This window comes from Anthonomus grandis, chromosome 8, assembly GCF_022605725.1.
Source record: "Anthonomus grandis grandis chromosome 8, icAntGran1.3, whole genome shotgun sequence".
Classification (NCBI taxonomy): Eukaryota; Metazoa; Arthropoda; class Insecta; order Coleoptera; family Curculionidae; genus Anthonomus; species Anthonomus grandis.
The window spans coordinates 21,337,942-21,357,498 of NC_065553.1; the positions used below are offsets into that span (position 1 = coordinate 21,337,942).

The 19,557-nt window shown below is 34.0% G+C and overlaps 1 protein-coding gene across 1 annotated transcript; it reads left to right on the top strand.

Annotated features, from left to right (window-relative positions):
- The first annotated feature begins 10,713 nt into the window (after nucleotides 1–10,713).
- Nucleotides 10,714–18,386, top strand: LOC126739668 (pentatricopeptide repeat-containing protein 1, mitochondrial). The gene is made up of 6 exons (XM_050445446.1): nucleotides 10,714–11,724; nucleotides 11,779–12,062; nucleotides 12,117–12,358; nucleotides 12,409–12,569; nucleotides 17,814–17,988; nucleotides 18,044–18,386. The coding sequence occupies exons 1-6, from the start codon at nucleotides 10,763–10,765 to the stop codon at nucleotides 18,272–18,274; spliced, it is 2,055 nt and encodes a 684-aa protein (XP_050301403.1). The 5' UTR covers nucleotides 10,714–10,762; the 3' UTR covers nucleotides 18,275–18,386.
- Nucleotides 18,387–19,557: the final 1,171 nt, after the last annotated feature.

The following is a 19,557-nucleotide window of genomic DNA, read 5'->3' on the forward strand; positions in this document are numbered from 1 at the left end:
GGTGGTTGTTTTGTAAAGAGTCCAGGCTAGATACATTTAAAGCAAGTATCCCTGATATTTTAAATTTTTAACAAAAGATGCTTGATTCAAAATCATGGTCTTATGGCATGTTTAATTCTTGCCGTTCAAGTTTGTCCTTAATAATGCCGGATGTGGGCAAAGATTTAAATATTCGAAGATTTATGAAGGGGGTTGCAAGAACCAAACCAATTAGGCAAAAATATGATTTTATTTGGGACCCAGATACTGTCCTTAAATTTCTGGAACATAAATTCCCTCATGAACTTTTGTCCAACAGGGAAATGGGAATAAAATTGGTTACATTGCTAGCCTTAATTACAGGTCACGGAATCCAGACCTTATCTCTCATAAAGGTCCAAAACATATATTTTTCTCAGGATGGAACCCAAATTGCTATTAAAGATCGGATTAAGACCTCAAATCCGCAAAAATCCAATCCAATCCTCTCTATTCCATTTTTTGACAACAAGAAGCTATGCGCTGCTTCCTTACTTCTAGAATATATAGAGAGGACTTCAACTAAGCGATCCAACGTCCAGAACCTCTTTATTACAAGTAAGGAGCCTTATAGAAGCCTTAACAACCAAACCTTAGCGAATTGGGTAAAATTATCTCTACAGAGGGCAGGTATAGATACCAAAAGATTTGGAGCACACTCAACTCGGCATGCTTCAACAACAAAAGCATTCACTCGAGGTTTGTCAATTGATGCAATTAGGAAGACGGCAGGATGGACTGAAAAGTCGCAGACATTTGCCAAATTTTATAATCTTGCTTTTGGCGAGAAGTACAATTTTGGTAATACCATTTTGTCGGCCCATTTGTAAAGGTTATAACCACTTTTATTTACTTATTTTACATTAAGCATAGAATCATAAATTTGTTTTTGATATATGCCGTAGCCGATCGATAGTACTAGCCGTGACACTGGTTTCGTGGCGTCAAAATTGAAGCCGAGATTTGGTGGCGCACGCCGTACAGTGGGACGAATAAGTGGAAATACCGCGGGACCTAATATTTTACATTTTTATTATTGAATTTTTATTCTTTTTAAAACTCAGAGCGAGTATCAAAATAGTTTGGTAGTTTAAAATTTTAAATGCGTAATCTTACTATAAACTACAATAATAACTGCAGTAAAATATTATTTCGAATCAACGCAAAATATGTGCCCCAGCGCGGAATTTTTGCCATCGCGATGCGGTCGTCGCCTCGCATGATTTCGGCTTCTGTTGTGAGGTATTGATGGAAGCGGGGATAAGTGTCCAGGCTAGAACTATCGATCGGCTACGTATATACATTGCATAATATGTGTAACTCACAATATGCGTTGTATCATGTATATTAATATTTCATATTAGGCATAGAAACATGTACATATAACATTTTTCTCATTTGACAATAATATGTATGTTAATACCATTGGGTGTTATAATTAGATCATTTATGTCATGAAGCATTATGAATTTGGTATTTCTATAGCATAATATAATCACGATGTACTCACACGTAATATACATAATCCAGTTGGAACACTTTTTCCAAGCCTAGAAAATTTTAAAATAAAGTTTATGACTTTAATTTAAATTTTCTATTGATACCTTTTGACGAGTTTCTTTAAACCTCTACCTAGTTAATATGATCTCGAGGACGAAGCGCCGAAATATAATTTATCGATCAATCGAACTTACCTGTGAGGTTTGATCGTAATTATATGAGGCGCTTCGTCCGAAGAGATCACTCCCAACCCACCCCAAGAATTAAATTTCCCGGGTTTACAACTCGTCAAAAATCTTTAAACGGAATGACAAGTATGACATCTGACATACGACATTTGAGGTAAGGAGTAGAGAAGAGAGTGATATTTTACTTTATATTCTTCTTTAAACACTTGTGGCGACACCTAGCACCTAAAGCGGTACTACCTAGTTAATATGATCTCTTCGGACGAAGCGCCTCATATAATTACGATGAAACCTCACAGGTAAGTTCGATTGATCGATAAATTAGTCAAGTGACTAAAAACCTGACCATCACCAATCCATCTGACCTTCTCTATCGTAAATTTAAACACTCATGCCAATGCTACCAACTGTAGACTTTCACTAACATAAAATGCAAGCCTTTCTACAGTTAAAAAAAAATTGGTGAACATAGTCAACTGACCCTGACAATTTTTGCTATTAACCTAAAAAAAAAAATTACCAGCTGAGAGCTGAGATCATTTGAAAGACTAGCTTCCAACCTACTTATGCAACAGTGTTGATGTTAATTCATTAGACATTTGAGACATGGCTATTAAAGTGAAGTTATGGTCAAACATTTTGTGAAAATGTTTGACCCTTTTCAATCAACGTTATTATATACAATTATAAACTTTTCAGTTCACTGTACACTTCCACGGTCTTAACAAAAGAAAAAAAAGTCAAATATACTATTACTAGTCACTGATAATAATTAAATATTAAACCGTTGATTGAATATTTGGGAAGATACGCAATCCTGTGTTAAAAAGTGTACCCGGTCGACCATCGGATTGCCGTTCAGTTTCGTGCACCGTGTGGTGCTGCCGCGAAGCGTCAAATCTAGGAACAATTTTCTTTAGCTGCGTGGACTTGGCTTTTGGCTTCTTTGAGTCAGGTTTTCAACGACGCTGGAATCTCCGGTTACGCGGCCGTGTTGGATATTTTTTTAAGATATGGGATGATGCTGCCAATTATGTTTTTATTATTTTTTTTGAACATACAACACGGTGTCATTTATGTGGTGGTCAAGTGATAAGTGATATACTTAAGGGTAGAGGCATATTGAAATTTCTTAAAAGTTAAATCTTATAAACAAATAATTACTTACCAAAATATGTTTTTGAGACAAAAATTAATACAAAAATATATATAAAAAGCTATTTTTACAAAATTACCAACAAAGTTTAATACAAGTTATAATTCCAACAAACATTGTTTCCTTCATTTTGTGTTCAAGAGGGTCAAGTTTTTAAATAAAAAGCCCGTTGCACTTAATTAACTAAAAACTAATATACAAAAAATATGTGGAACAAATTTTAAGATATAAGTAGGTTTCACGTAAATATTATAAAGAATAATTGAAATAATTCATAAGACTTAATACCGATCATAATATAACTTCTTGATCAATAATTTTTTGTAAAAAGTAACCCATTTTGTCATGTGATTCAATATCTGAAAAATTGTGCAGCGTAGTGACATCTGTAAAGTAAGGGGTTGTGAGTGAGGATGTTAATAGAAATTGAAAATAGGCCACATTTTAAGTTTTAAGCGACACAGGAAAATTCTCAATTACCAGTTGTTACAACTATACTTAAAACTATAAATAGATACCTAGTAACAAAAAAAAACATTTTGTTTAAAGACCCCGCATCACGGTTATACAGGACGTCAATAGAGGTGGTATAATTAGAGGAAAGTTGAGCAATATAGTGTCCTTTTATAATAAAATCTAAATACTTCCTAAATTTTGCAAAAAACTGAAATTTGGCAAAATCATTTTATTTTTTTCTGGCGTTATTTCAAAATATATGACAAAAGTATTTATTAAATGAATAAATTATTGTGACCACTTTTTCTCGCCTATACGATGACACCTTTAAAATTTAAAATACGACGTTCTGTCTTTAAAGAGCCATCATCAACTTTGTTTTTCTTTGTCGGCGCTATATTGACCATTTGCAGTTTAACGACGCGGGAATCTTTGGGCGCCCGGCCGTTTTGTTATTTTTTTAAGACAAGGGCGATGATGATAACAGCGCTTTTATTTATTTTGTTATTGCCGATATTTAAATGCGCTGTGATCTCGCATAAATAACTAGATAAATGTGGTGGTTAAGTAATGTATGAATGTTTGAATAAGGGTTGAAATGTTTTGAATAAGGGTGTAACAACACTATAAAATATCGAAAATAGGCCACACTTTAATTTGCAATACAGGGAAACACTTAATTACTAATTCTTAAAACTAGAAAAAGTTAATAAGAAAAAAAAACAAATATTTTGTTTAACAGTATGAAGGGTCTCATCGCGATTATACAGGATGTCCAAAATAAGGATGAGCAGTAAATGGTTTAATTAGGCGAAAGTTGCGCAATATAAATGCAATGATTAAATAAATGCAATCTAAAAATTGGAAAAATGCCAAATACTTCCTAATATTCAGGAAAAAGGTGAAATTTGGCAAAATGGTTTTTTTATTTTTTTCTGGCGTTATTTGAAAATATAAAATAAAATCATTTATACATTGTTGTAAACGCTTTCTCTCATTTACAAGTTAACATCTTTAACTTTTAAATACGACGTTTAATAACTCTTAAATCCTTCTTTAGAGAGTCATAATCAACTTTTTTTCTTCTTGTCGACTCCATGTTGGCCACTTGCAGTTTTGAATAACCCTTTTACAACAAGAATTACTTTTTCAACGAGGTAATTTCTAGTGAGTAGTTGGAATCATCCCTATTAAATATTATATACCTCTCTCTCTTTTTAATACAATTTCGAATTTCAAAAAATTCAAAACATACTTTATTCATAAATACATGGTACCTACTTGTTGACATGGTACTTCTATGATATAAAATAGGCACATTAATCGACATATTACTAACACATAATTTAAAAACAATACACAATAGTGGGTTCAACATACTAGTATGTATTTTCAATTTCAAAGCAAGACGACTTAAACATTTTTTAGAGTAACATCACAAATTCTAACCTTTACATCTTTACTAAAAACTAATTATATACTATTAGCCTGTTCCTAACTATCTTAAAAAAATTCTAATGCTATAAAAATACTTGCTTTTAAGAAGTTTCGTTAAGGACTTTTTAAAGCAAGGAGAACTTCTAGAGACTTTTATGACATTTGGAAAATGATTAAAAATTTTTATGCTCAAGTAAATAAGAGAATTCTTAGTTCGCGTTTCGGGATGGGCATTGGAATATTGTATTTTTTTCTGATATTATAATGCTTTAAGGAGCCATTATTTTGAAGATACAATTTATATTTTTTGTATATTAGGCAAACAGACTCAACAATAAACAAGCAACACAAGGAAAGTATCTTTAAATAGGGGTCTGCATGTCCTGTGGAGATTTATGACACATATATTTAATGGCTCGTTTTTTAAAAACAAACATCGAGTCAAAAAGCCGTTTACTAATGCAACTCCAAAATGTTATTCCATACTGTAGGTATTTTTGTATTAAAGTAAGTTCCAACTTTCAACAAAAAAAAATAGACCGTTTTTGCAGATATCAATCTCAGTTCATTTAAAACCACTCTAACAGCATAACATCGTCTAGCCAGTTTTTGCCTCCTGACATATCTCCATAAAACTTAGGTTTATGATCGATAACAATTCCAAGAAATCTGTTAAAATTATTCACTTCCAATTCTTTGTTGTGAATCATGAACTGCTCTGAACATAAAAACTTAACAATTTAGTCTTATATATGTTTAAAGACAACAAATTAGCATCAAACCACTGTTTAATCATTAATAAATCTTTAAAAAAATTGTTCTTGTTAATGTGCTTTTATTATTGTCTGTCCATAAGATAGTGGTATCTGGAGACACACCAGGTCATTTATTTACAATAGAAATAAAATAGGACCGAGAAACGAACCCTGCTTACTACACAAAGTTCAGACAAACTGCCATTTGGCCAAACAAACTTTTTTCTGTCTAACAAAACAAAATTTTAACCATTCTAGAGCAACTCCCCTAAACCCATATCTAGAAAGCTTACCGAGCAATATTCCATGGTTGACACAGTCAAAGTCTTTAGAGAAGTCGCAGAATACCGCTGCAGCAAAGTGACCTTCTTCAAGCTCAAATATAATCTCTCCAGGAATGAAAACATTACTCGACATTCATTTAATATGTTATTTTTTTTAATTAGGAAAGCTACCATTCGTACTATAACCAGTTTCTCAATAACTTTAAAGGCTTTTTAGGCTTTATTTTTATTTTTTTCATGAATGAATTTCATCATGAAAACAATTATTGAAAATACTTAAAACACTAAAGACCATAAACATAATATATTGATTTAAAATTTTCTTAAAGTAAAAAAAAGAAAAAGAGAAAATGGCTCTCATAGACATAAAGAGACAGTATTTTTAAGAGTTCGGATTGATTTTTGTAGATAAAATAGATAATTTTCTGTGAGGTTTATAATTAGATTTTTTTAAAGATTTTCTAATAAGATTTTAAGATTCCCATATTAGGTTGTTATAAATCAAAGTCTTAATTAATATACGCACACTGATTAATTTTGCCTAAAGGAGCCATCGTCTCACAAACTAAACACATTTACATATATCTATCTATTTGTGATTATGATATCCAAGAATATTTTTTAACAACTACCAAATTGCAATACGGCAAACACGAACCTGTGCAAAAACTCTCCCACACGACTCGGATGATCGGCCAATTACTAATGAGAAGCGACGGACGAAATTATTTTCGCGCATACTGGAGAGAATCGCCATCTATTTTTCACGCATATTTGCGGTCACGCTTTAGCCCATAAGGTTGCGTATCTTCCCAAATATTCAATCAACGATTAAACTGAAATGTATAAACTGGACAAAAAGGACATAACCTTTAAATATCGGGGAACCACCAAAACAAACCAAGCTAATAGCTGAAATAAACCGAATACGAAAGATCGGCGCAAATGCAAAATGAGTCATTTGATTTTACGTTCAGTCGGTCTTGGTTCTGCTCCTATATCCTTGTCACATCGAATATCGATCGCGATCGCCTATCTAGTTCGCAGTGATCGAGCCTTTAAGGTTGTTGCGAACTAGTTCTCGTTCACTACGGAGAGTAGTTCATTCCAGCGTTGCCAGGTCTGGTGATTTTATAATGAATCTGGTGATTGGTGAAAAACTTTTTGTAAAATGGCAATTTCTGGTGATTTAAAAAATTTCATCAACTTTGAATATTTTCAACAGTTTTTGAAACCTGTCGAAAAGCAAATAGATTCAAACACAGAAAAGCCTGGCACTAGTTCCTCATCAAATACTATGTCAGCATGTGCGTCTCCGCCGGTTCCATCTACTTCCGCTTTGGACTCATCTGATTCTAATTTATTAGACACCAATGATGCAGAAGAGACTATACAGAAAAAAAAATGCTATGCTCACGGATATAATTCAACTTCAACAACAACAAGCAATGGTTTAACCTGAATTGCAAAAAGGCAGTAAAGGCTAAAAACGCAGCATATCGCAAATGGCGTCAACATCCTTCCACCGAAAATTGGAGGAACTTTTTAACCTCCAAAAATAGCTGCAAGCGAATTATTGATGAATGCAAAGAGAGTCACAACAACAGGATCAAAAACAAACTGCCCAAATGGAACAAGATCTTTCTGGTCGGTATCGAAAGCCGTTAGTCAAGGATTTGCTAAGTCGGCCTTGCCACCCCTAACAGCACATGATGGGTCTATCGCGGTAACAGCAACGGAAAAAGCCAACTTACTGGGTAAACTCTTCGCGTCTAATTCTACTCTGCACTCGCAAGGCAAAACACCGTCATATTTGCCAAGAGTGAATTCATCGATGGGAGAAATTTCGTTTCCCCAACGAATTATAAATAAAATTCTTAAAAGCGTAGACACCAACAAAGCTTCTGGACCCGATGGAATTCCAGCCCTAGTACTAAAACGTTGTGCAGACGAATTGACTCCTCCCTTATGTAGACTATTCACGGCATCGTATAAGCAGGGCTCATTTCCAACAAGTTGGAAAACTGCTCAAGTGCAAGCTGTACCCAAAAAGGGAAAGAAGACGATGCCGTCCAATTACCGCCCGATTGCACTAGTTCCAGTAATATCGAAGATTATGGAGAAAGCAGTCAACCAACAACTGTTAAGATATCTGGAATCATCTGGACTAATCAGCGATCATCAATACGGCTTCCGAAAGCTTAGATCCACCGGCGATCTTCTGGCTCACGTCACACACTTGTAGACGGAGGCCATGGAGAAGCACGGCGAGTCCCGCTCAGTCGCTCTTGACATTTCCAAGGCATTTGACAGAGTGTGGCATGAGGGACTACTAACCAAGCTCTCCTCAATCGGCATACAAAACTCATTATTGAATTGGATCAAAAGTTTTCTTGAACAACGAACAATCCAAGTAGCCGTCGATGGACACCTCTCCGACAAATTTAACATTAACGCTGGAGTCCCTCAAGGATGCATTCTATCCCCCACCCTTTTCTTGATATTTATCAACGATTTGCTAGGAACCACTGTCAATCCAATCTACAGCTTTGCGGACGATAGCACACTTATTTCCACATTCAAGTCCGCCAAACCAAAGACAGCCGCAACTTCTCAGAATCTTAGGCAGCAACAAGTAGCTTCAACCAACAACGATATTAGAGCAATCTTGGAGTGGGGCGGTAACAATCTGGTCAATTTTAACGCTAAAAAAACGCAGGCTGCAGTATTTACGATGAAGACTAACCTTGGTGGCCCGGAGCTGGTTATGGCAGGGAAAACATTGCCAATGAAATCATCTTTACATCTTCTAGGAGTCGAAGTCACCAACAGTGTGTCCTGGCATGACCACGTTGCAGAGATCGCCAGGGCAGCTTCCAAAAAACTCGGAGTGCTTTTCAAAACGAAAAAACTGTATACACCAGAACAGCTGCTGACTCTTTATAAGGCTCAAATACGCCCTTCCCTCGAGTATTGCTCGCGTGTCTGGAGCTCTGCACCCAAGCATAGTTTAAAGCTGCTAGATTCTATACAGAAGAGAGCTATTTGTCTTATCGACAAACCAGAATTGACAAATAGTCTGGAGCACAGGAGAAAGGTGGCTGATCTCTGTTTATTCTACCGCTATTATCACGGCAAGTGCTCCTCTGAGCTGGCAGGCCTGATCCCACCCAGGGCTGTTCCGGCAAGAAGGACGCGTCTAGCAGTTGCGGCTCATCAACATCGAGCCCACCTGCCTACTCCAAGGACGTCGCTGTATCGGGACTCATTCATCTGGAGTCTTTGTCTTCCACCTCACATATTTCCCGACGCATACAACCTGCAGCGATTCAAGATAAATGCCCACAAATATCTTCGCGCAAGCACCACTCCAAGAGTGACATAGGACTTTCCTCTTGTGCTTGTGTTTACCATAAAAAAAAAACAAAAAAAAAATTCAACTTGGGAGCAACATAATAATTTTAAGCATTGGATTTAGAAAAGTACTCTAGGTAACACTTATTTTAAATGTAAAGTTTGTAACAAGGATTTTATTGGTGGCATTGGGGCAGCAAAAAACACAACGCCGCAAAAAAACATGAAACAAACCTTCTTAGTTTAAAAAACCAGTCCGATTTGCATAAGAACTTGTTTTTTCAAACTAATGAAAAAACTGTTAAACAAAATGAAATAAGAATAGTGGGCCTTATTACAGAACACAATATTCCTATCAATGTAGCGGATCATTTGCCTGAGTTGGTTAAAATTATATGTAATTCTGGAATGAACTCTTCCCAAGTATCAAGACTATCATGTAGCAGAACCAAGTGTACTGTAATAATTAATAATGTAATAGGTAAAGTAAGCTTTGAAACTTTGGTGGACACACTGAAAAAAGAAAAATTCTCGTTGCTTGTTGATGAATCTACTGATAATCCCGCGGTAAAAAATTTAGCAATGGTGGTACGCTTTAATAGTAAAGATTTGACAATAAAGATGAATTTTTTGCGTTAATTCCCGTGACCGATGCAAGTGCCGAAGGTTTATATAATACTATTATATATTTTTTTAATAATTACGAAATACCGTACAAAACAAATATGGTTGGTTTTGCTGCAGACGGTGCTTATACCATGATGGGGCGAAAAAATTCTCTGAAAACCCATTTATCAAAAGACATTTATTCATTATGAAATGTATTTGCCATTTATTAGCACTATGTGCTTCTTATGCGTGTGAGAAGTTATCCAATGCATTAGAAAAGTTTGTTATGAAGCATTAAACTTTACTTTAGAAGTGAGGTATTTGAGGCATCATCCCTTGGTGCTACAAAAATTAATGATATGCTAAACGATCCCACCACTAAATTATACTTACAGTTTGCCAATTTTTAATTATTTAAACTTAGAGTTTCAATAAGAAAACCCTAAAATTTATTTTTTATACTCAAAAATTAGTGCTGCCTATAAAATGTTACTGAGCTATTATATAAGACCCGAATATTTAAAAAACACTGATATAATACAAATCCAATATCGGCATCCTGCATACTATCTCCCTCTCGAAAAAGTATATATGGGACCCAAAATAGCTGTAGCATTTGAGCAAAATATATTAACGGAGCAACAAAAAAAATCTTTCAGATTAAAGTGTTTAGAGTTTATTATTAAGTTGTACACAGACATTAAAGCATGCATTTTCTTTGTTTAAATATAGTAATACAACTTAAAAAATAAAGTTTTAAAATTTCTGGTGATTTTTTTTTAAATCTGGTGATTTTTCATAATTTTTCTGGTGAATTTTATTTTTTTGACCTGGCAACACGGGTTCATTCGATCTAGTTCGTTCGTGAACTATAACTATGAACTAAACTATAACTATGAACTTATACACATCTCTAATTTATTGATGACAGACACGTTCAACAAAGTGAGGTTATGTCCAATATTTATTTTTGTAGAAACTTTTTAAAACTTTTATTTTACCAAAATGTTCCAATTACGAATATGCCGTAATATCTCACGAAAGTACTTATTTGGCCCTCTACGTCCCTTAAACAATAAACCCGCTGACAGTATTCTATTTTCAAGTCAAAGTTTTTCAAACGATTACGGTGGTAAAGTAATGTTTAAAGGAACCCCTAAAGATAAATTACACTGGAAAGCCTCAAAATTTTCAAATGCCACTCCGAGTGCGGCATTTTCAGATCCAGAACCGATCGAATCTGAGAAAGAATTTTTGGTGCAAGCTAAACTTGACCCCGATCATTTTGGACCTCCAGAGATGAAAGAAATAGACACTTTTATAGATGAAGGAGACATACTTGAGGAAAAACATATATCTGAAAAACCTCCGGGTCATAAACGCCTCACGACTAAACAATATGCTGACATCATAAAAGGCCTAATTAAACAGCGCAAGATAAAGGAAGCAATAGATATACTTGAAGAAAGAATGCTAAAGGAAGACAGAGTGAAACCAGAAAATTACATTTATAATTTACTTTTGGGGGCATGTGGCAGAGTTGGATATACCAAAAAAGCCTTTATGCTATATAATGACATGAAAAAGAGGGGGTTAAAAGTAATGGGAGGTACCTACACTGCATTATTCAATGCTTGTGCCAACAGCCCTTGGCCTACAACAGATGGTCTCTCAAGAGCAAAACACTTATACAATATTATGATCGAGAAGGGAGATGAACCTAATGATACCACTTACAATGCAATGATCAAAGCTTTTGGAAGATGTGGAGATCTACCAATGGCATTTTCTCTTGTGGACGCAAAGGCACACAAAGGTTTTCCAATTAAAGATGATACAATTAACTTCTTATTGCAAGCCTGTATAAGTGATACTGAGAGTGGCTTTAGGCATTCTTTGTTAGTTTGGAGGAAACTTGTTGAGAAGAATATTAAGCCAAGTATTTACACTTTCAATTTGCTTTTAAGGTAAGTAACTAATTTGAAAATGTGTATTTGTGTGGGGATAAGGCATTTTTGCAGGTGTGTAAGGGACTGTGGCTTGGGAGATTTAGAAACAACAAATGATGTAATTAAAAGATTAGTTGACAAAAATGATGAACAGTCTAAACCCTTACAAATTCAGGCAAAGGATAATAATACTGGATCAACTGGAAATAATTTTGATAGCAGCAGTTCTATTATTGATAAAGAGGACAGCTTGGAAAAAAGCGACTATAAGGGACCAGAAGTAAAAAATGTTCTGCAATGTAATCCTTTATTAAGAGATGTTAGACCAAATCTGTTATCACAAAAACCACATTTAGGTAACTTGTAAACATTTAATAATTTCATTTTTATAACATTGGCTTGTATTTCAGGTAGTACTTTAATCATTTCTGAAATAAATAAACCGGAAGACAGATTACTTTTAATTGGTGGTTGCAAGGGTTTCTTAGCAACAATGGAAGAGTACCAATGCATCCCAGATATCAAAACCTTTACACAACTTTTGGATTGTATACCCAGCACTCAAGCAGCAGAAAAAGAACTAATTTCTGCAATAAGAAGGTTGAAAGTGAATCCGGACGTTGATTTTTACAATATGCTTATCAAAAAAATGGTAAAATTTTTCATAAAATGTTAATAAATACCTTATTACCTAATTTGTAGAGTATGAGATTTGAATATGATGAAGCCAAAAAGGTGTTAATATCACTAAAGCAGCAGAAGATGAGACCAAATTTAGTCACTTTCGGTGTATTGGCCTTGGGGTGTAAAACTAGAGATGAGGCTAATGAATTGCTCAATGAGATGAAGAGTTGTGGATACACGTATGTAAAAATTAGTTGTTTTTAAGGTTTTTATTGAAAATTTGTGGGTTAAGTATTGGGGGGAGGAGGGAGGAGAATGATAAAAAGGGCAAATATTTTTAGCGTTTTTAGGATACAGTTTATTTATTTGCCAAATATTTGTGAAACTGATAAAGCATTTTAAATACCTGAATATTACATGACAGGGCTTGTAGCTCAATTTGATGTCAAATTTGTAGAGTTATCTTTAGTAGAGGTTTTTGAAGAGATTTTTGGCTTACAGTGCAAGACTTCTGTGGGACCAGATGGCATACCCAGCTACTTTGTGAATGTGTATGTACTCTGTCAAAGCCTTTTTGCACTCTATTCTATTTTGTCACTACTAATCTCTCTTTAAAGTCGGGAGTTGAGTATATCTTTCTTATTAGAAGAATTCGTATATTACGCCGATATTTAAGTCTGGTGATACTAATGATGTCAGTAATTACTGAGGAGTTTGTATGAAATGATTTGGGAAGAAATACCCTTTCTTTGTCCAGGACTTTTATGAGTTTTCTGCAGCCTATTATTGACATAATAGTAGTAGATTATTATGAGTTCATTGTTGGTCCTGATTTATAAATTGGCATAATTATGCTTTCTTTAAAATCAGGTGGCACTATTCCAGTTTTAAATATTATAAAATTTATGATATAATAATAGGAACAACCAGGTGTAAATGAAACGATTTTATTAATTTTACAGATATTCCATTTTTTCCCTGGGGCACTGTTTGCTTTTAATGTAGATATCAGGGTAATAACCTCTGCCTCTGTCACAGAGGCAGAGAGGCTCAAACCATCCATCAATCGAAAAGGTTTTTCTGGCGCTACAGTTAGTTTTTCTAACTCTGTTCCCACATTTATGTAGTAATCGTTACGTATGTAGAAATTTGCCATTTCAATTTCTGTTTCAAATTCTTTGTCATTCATGTTTGTAATTTTTAATTTTTTCAGTTTTTGTTTTGTGGTCATGTCTAAGACTTTTTTTAATTTTTTAAAGAATGGACCTGTCGGATCTCTGTCGAACTTTTCAAAGTTTTCTGTGTTTAGAAAATTCTCTCTTCACTCTAAAATTGAGTTCACAATCGAACGGGAACAGAACAACACCTTACCATTCTTAGATTTATTACTTAAGAGGGAAAGAAATAAGATATCCTTTGAAATATTTCGTAAACAAGCAACAACAGATAATATTATACAATATAATTCAACATCACCGTTCTCACATAAATTTGCTGCTTTCCATTCTTTATTTTACAGACTTTTTAACATCCCACTTTCTCGTGAAGCTTTTAAAAAAGAATTCCTTACCATTAAACAACTAGCAGCCAGTAACTTTTTCCCTCTTAAACCTATATATAAAATGTATTTTCAGTATGTGAACAAGTATAAAAAATCATTTAATTTTATCAGACAACATACAAACTATATCAAAACTTTTAGGTCGTTTACTTATTTTGGAGCAATTTCGTTACAACTATCCCGCTTTTTTTCTCCCTTTGGCATAACCTCAGCTTTTAAAACCAATAATACATTAAAAAGACATGTAATTAAAACTAAAGATAAACTACCCCCGCTATCTTCTCCGGGAGTTTATGAGATTAGGTGTAAAGAGTGCCCTGCAGCAGCAGTGTACGTCAGCCAGTCTGGTAGGAAGATTTCTACTAGGATAAGTGAACACAAGGCCCAATATAATAAATTTAAAAATACCGAAATCACAGTGACCAGATCGGCTTTTGCTAATCACCTCCTCGACTCCAAACATAATTTTCCTGGCAGCCAAAATATAAAAATACTTCATCAATGCAACAAAAGTAAAAAACTAGACTTGTTGGAGACAATGGAAATTAGTAAAGCTTTTAAAAGCCCAGATCTGTCCTGTGTTAATGAAAGGTTTGATTTTGATGGCCACCTAGTTTTTAATAACCTTAAGTAGTTCTAGACTCTTAAATGATGGTTAGATTTCTAAAATGTATAAAGTGATTTGATTGTTTAGTTGAGTTCTTTGTACCTAGATAGTGCCATTTTATTGTAAGCTTTGTTTACTTATATGTCACGTGTTTTGTGTATGTTATGGTAAGTTTTTGTTGAATTTTCCTTTTTTCGGGTTACATAATTTTAATTATTGTTTAGGTCTGATGATGCTCTAGTCGAGCGAAACATGTAACCTTCGTAATTTTATTAAATGTATTTGTGATGCTGTAGATTTCGTGTTTTTACCTTTTATAAAAGTGTATGACCAGCATCTTTCGGATAATGGATACATTTTTCGAGTTAATTGTCTTTTTAGGTGATCCCTTCGCTTGACAGTTTTTCTTTCAGAGTTTCATAATCTACTTCATATTGAATGCCAACATTTACCTGGCTATTTGGCTACTCTGTTTGTTCTGGTTTGTCTAGCATATGATTTGTTACGTTAATCATTATAGGATAATGGTCTGTAATATAGGTATCTAAAATGAATGACTCTGGGAAAAAATGTTGAGTTTTGTTATTAATAAAAAAATGGTCAGTGCATGTTTCTGTATCATATCTTTTACTATTCTTGATAAATGGTATGTAGCCAAATGTTCCCAGGAGGCAGAGATACTTATGTATAATTGGATTATTTGTATCTTTTAGATTAATGTTAAGGTAACTTGTGAAATTTTCAAAAAACTTGCTTTTGAAGGCTTAAAAATATTCAAACAAATCAGCAATAAAAAGATTACCACAAGCTTAAGGAGACTTTTAAATAGATGTAATTCCGAAAAACACCACATATGTCAAGGGTGATCCTACTAACCATTATTTTTGTTCTCTCTAATTTAGAATGATCAACTGTTTCAGGGTTCAGTGTTGACCTAATCAATATAAGAACCCCATCATTTCGTTTAAAATCACCTTGATTATAAAATGTATCGTAACCGGGGATCGTGTTAAGATTGTAAGAATTTAATTTAAACAATTTGTTAAACATTTAATAACCTATGTGCCCTGCTTACCGTTTCATGCAGTTGTTCCAGTTCTATTAGCCCCCGCATACCTTCACCTAAATGTTCATTTAATATTATGGCTTGTTGATCAGAATGAGCAATTATGAACAATAATTATAATTTTATCTCTTAGATGGTGTAGATGATATTGGTATAAATACAATTCAAAATAATCATCCATTGCTCTCAAAGAGACTTGAGTATATGACCAAAGGAGGGAAAAAGTAAACTCAAAGTCCAAGTCTCATAAATCAGCGTCTATTAAAGGTTACGCGTTTCGCCGCATTAGGGCATCATCAGACCTAAATAAAATTATCAAAATTAAATGATACGGAACAGAATGCTTATTAACAGAAAAGACATACTGATTTGTAGCTTTAAGCTGATTCAAAAGTTCGAATATAAATTTTTTACTTAAATTTTGCGGGTAAAAAAAATAAATTTTGCGGAAAAAATCCCAGAACAAAGGGCTTACCTGACTGGTTCGAATGGATGTCCTGCAAGGCCTTGCACCGTTTGTCCGGTAACATAAATGCCGAAAAGGGTTCTGCGGCGACACGCCAAAGTACGTGTCAATCAAAGTGAAAACTTTGTTGCGGTCACAATTGACTTGATCGGGCGATTGATTCAGTACGAATACCATACTCCGCGCACTCACTCTTCAGCCTCGATGCCGTAGGGATTTTTTTTTAAATGCGCACGAGTTTAAAATTCTTGTAATTTTAGATAATGGCAAAAATAAATGTATGAAAACGCAACATAAACCGCCCACCAAAATGCTTAGTATTTTTTTTTGAAAATATTGAATGAAAAAAAAATATATATAACCATATAAATAAAATAAAACAAAATCATTTATCACATAAGCAAGTCAGATCATAATATTTTGCATCGCATTCCAAAAAAAATACCCAATGTAAACCAATACCACCAAATTATACTACCACTTTAAACTATAATAATTTTTAATTAAGAAAAGTGAAAAAAAAATTAATCTTCATAAATAGGAAGGGGACATAACTTTACCACTGGCCTAGTAAAGATACCCTTATTAGTCTTTACTGACGCGACACGCACTACGCCATCTTTTCCAGGAAAAGTACTTTCTATTCGTCCGAGCTTCCATTTTAAGGGAGGACTTAATTCATCCTTAATTACCACCATCGTACCTGAGGTTATATCACGGACAGTTTTTTGCCATTTTTGGCGTTGCTGGAGAGTATTAAGATACTCCAAATGCTAAAGTTTCCAGAAAACCTGATGAAAGTGGATTAAAAGTTGCCAGCGATTAAGTGTTTTAATATTTTGGGTACTTAAGTCTGGGTCTGGAATAGTTGATAAGGGAGATAAAGTGAGAAAATGTCCGGGAGTAAACGGCAAAAAATCATTGGGATCGGAACTTAATGGTCCTAGAGGCCTAGAATTCAGCACAGCTTCAATTTGTACTAAAAACGTGTAGAACTCCTCATAGGAAAGTATTTGCTCGCCTACAATACGAACTAAATGCGATTTGGCTGCTTTTACACCTGCTTCATGTAATCCACCAAAATGGGAAGAAGACGGGGGGTTAAAGCGCCAAGCTATTTTTTCTTCAGCACTAGCCTTTTCACAAATTTCCAAAAGGTATTTTGAGGCACCAACAAAATTTGTGCCACAGTCTGAATGTAAATATCTCACTCTGCCACGACGTGCCATAAATCGCCGAAGGGCAGCAAGAAATGCTTGCGTGGAGAGATCCGAAACTAACTCTAAACTTTCTATCGAAATACAAAAACCACACACTGACTCACACTAACATAAATAAAAAAATATAAAATAAAATAAAATAAAATAAAACATAAAATAAAAAGCCCATATTTTAGTCAACAACGATACACGATGGTGTAAAATTATTTTATTTTTTTTTATTTATGTTAGTGTGAGTCAGTGTGTGGTTTTTGTATTTCAATAGGTATGTCTTTTCTGCTAATTAGCGTTCTGTTTCGTCCCTAATGCGGCGAAACGCGTAACCTTTAATAGACGCTGATTTATGAGACTTGGACTTTGAGTTTACTTTTTCCCTCCTTTGGTGGTATAAATACAAGTTTTAATCCGAAAGTTATGCCAAAAAAATATCTGCTATTGAATAAAAATTTTAATATCGCAGTCATGTTGTAGATAGGTTGCAAAAAGTTTGGTGTCATTACACACCTCGAACACAATCAAATGATTTTTTATATATATCTAATCTTATTTTTATCATATTTTAGCTTAAATGCAGCCATTCTAGGTACCATGCTTCACCAAGCTTGCTACCATATGGCTTTCGATTATATTTTCGAAATAATGGAGATGTGCTTAAGGGAATCTGTACCAGTTACCAAAAAGTTCCTAGAACATTTAGATGGTTTCAAAGAACAGTGCAGAGCTAAGTTAGATGCAAAGGTAAATCTCTGTCAAATTTTACTGCTGTTTGCAAAACAATACTTTTTGCTTGTAGAGTCTTAACAAGAAAGAAGTGAAACTGTTTGGGATATTTAAAGCGCGTCACAAGACATGGCTTACAGAGGTCCAAATTGACGAAACAGAGGAGGCCCATCCTTGGCAGCAATACAGGCAAACGTATCCGGGAGACGTGCATATCAAACCCAAAGATACCGCAAGATTTAAGCCTAGACGCCAGTCACTGTTTAGAGTTAAAACGTCTAGGAAGCACAAAAATCGAAAATGAATAAGAATGTTTACAGGAGCCATATTAGAGTATGATAAATATTAAATTGTTTGAGACTATTTTGTTGGTCATCTGTGATATTTTATTTCAATGGAATAAAAGTTCAAAAACACTGCCAAATTATTTATATACTACAAAAACCTATCAACTAAGTAGTTACTTTTCTTAAGAACTGACATTGACTGGTTTTAGTTGGAGCTCAAATAAAAATCTAATTTTTACTAATTGATGTTATGTAATAATTGCAAACAATCATCCATAAATATCCTTGAGGATTGGAAGATTATACTTTTTAAAGTTTCTTTCCATTATATGAATTGGAATATTCATTCTGTAGCTAGTACAATAAAACTGCAGGTTAAATAAAAATATTTTGAACGAGTTTTTTAAGATGTTCTCATAAGTTAGCTGCAGCCAATTTAACCATTTAAAAATTTTGAAGGTTACGATTCTCAACGATATCAATATTAAGGAGAACCATAACATAGTTATAATTTGTACGACATTAAAGAAGAGCCTTAAATTTAAATTAACAAATTTCTGAATGTTTTTAATTTAATTGAATGAATTGCAGACTATTACTTCTATGGTCAACAAAAGATAACTTACGAGTCTAACAGTAGCTACTTCAATATTCTTTACCACTTTTATCCATCTTAATAACTCTTCATCAATATTATAATCATATGTAATTAGACATCTTCTAATGGATATTCAGTATTTTCCAAAATCCATAGACCAATAATGAACATCCTATAAATAATATTTTTAGGCAATCCAATTGACTTTAAAGTAACTTTATTCAATGGAAATTCATTGGCCTTATAAAAGGTGCTTTGAAAAGTAGAATTTTATATGGTTAGTTTACTTGAGCCCAGTGGATAAATTTTCCTGAGAAGTCATTATTTATATTGATACATAAGATGTTTATATCTGGTCGTAAAATGTTTTTTAAAGGTTAAGAACGTATGTTTTAGTCCCATGGATCACAAAAAAAGGAAAAACCATTCAACAAATAAAAAGCTATTGTGATATAAGCAATGTGGGGTGTAGAAAACAACATAGCACGGCACCTGTCTTACTAAACATTACCAAGAGATAATTTCTGCAATAGATAAAGGTGACTCCACGGCACTTATAATCATCGACTTTTCAAAGCGTTTGACAGCCTGGATCATTTGCTTTTAGCAAAATTGGCATCATATTATTATATTTCTCAAATAATTTTTAGAACCTATTTATTCAACAGAAGGCAAATGGTGGAAGATCAGACTTTTTCAAAT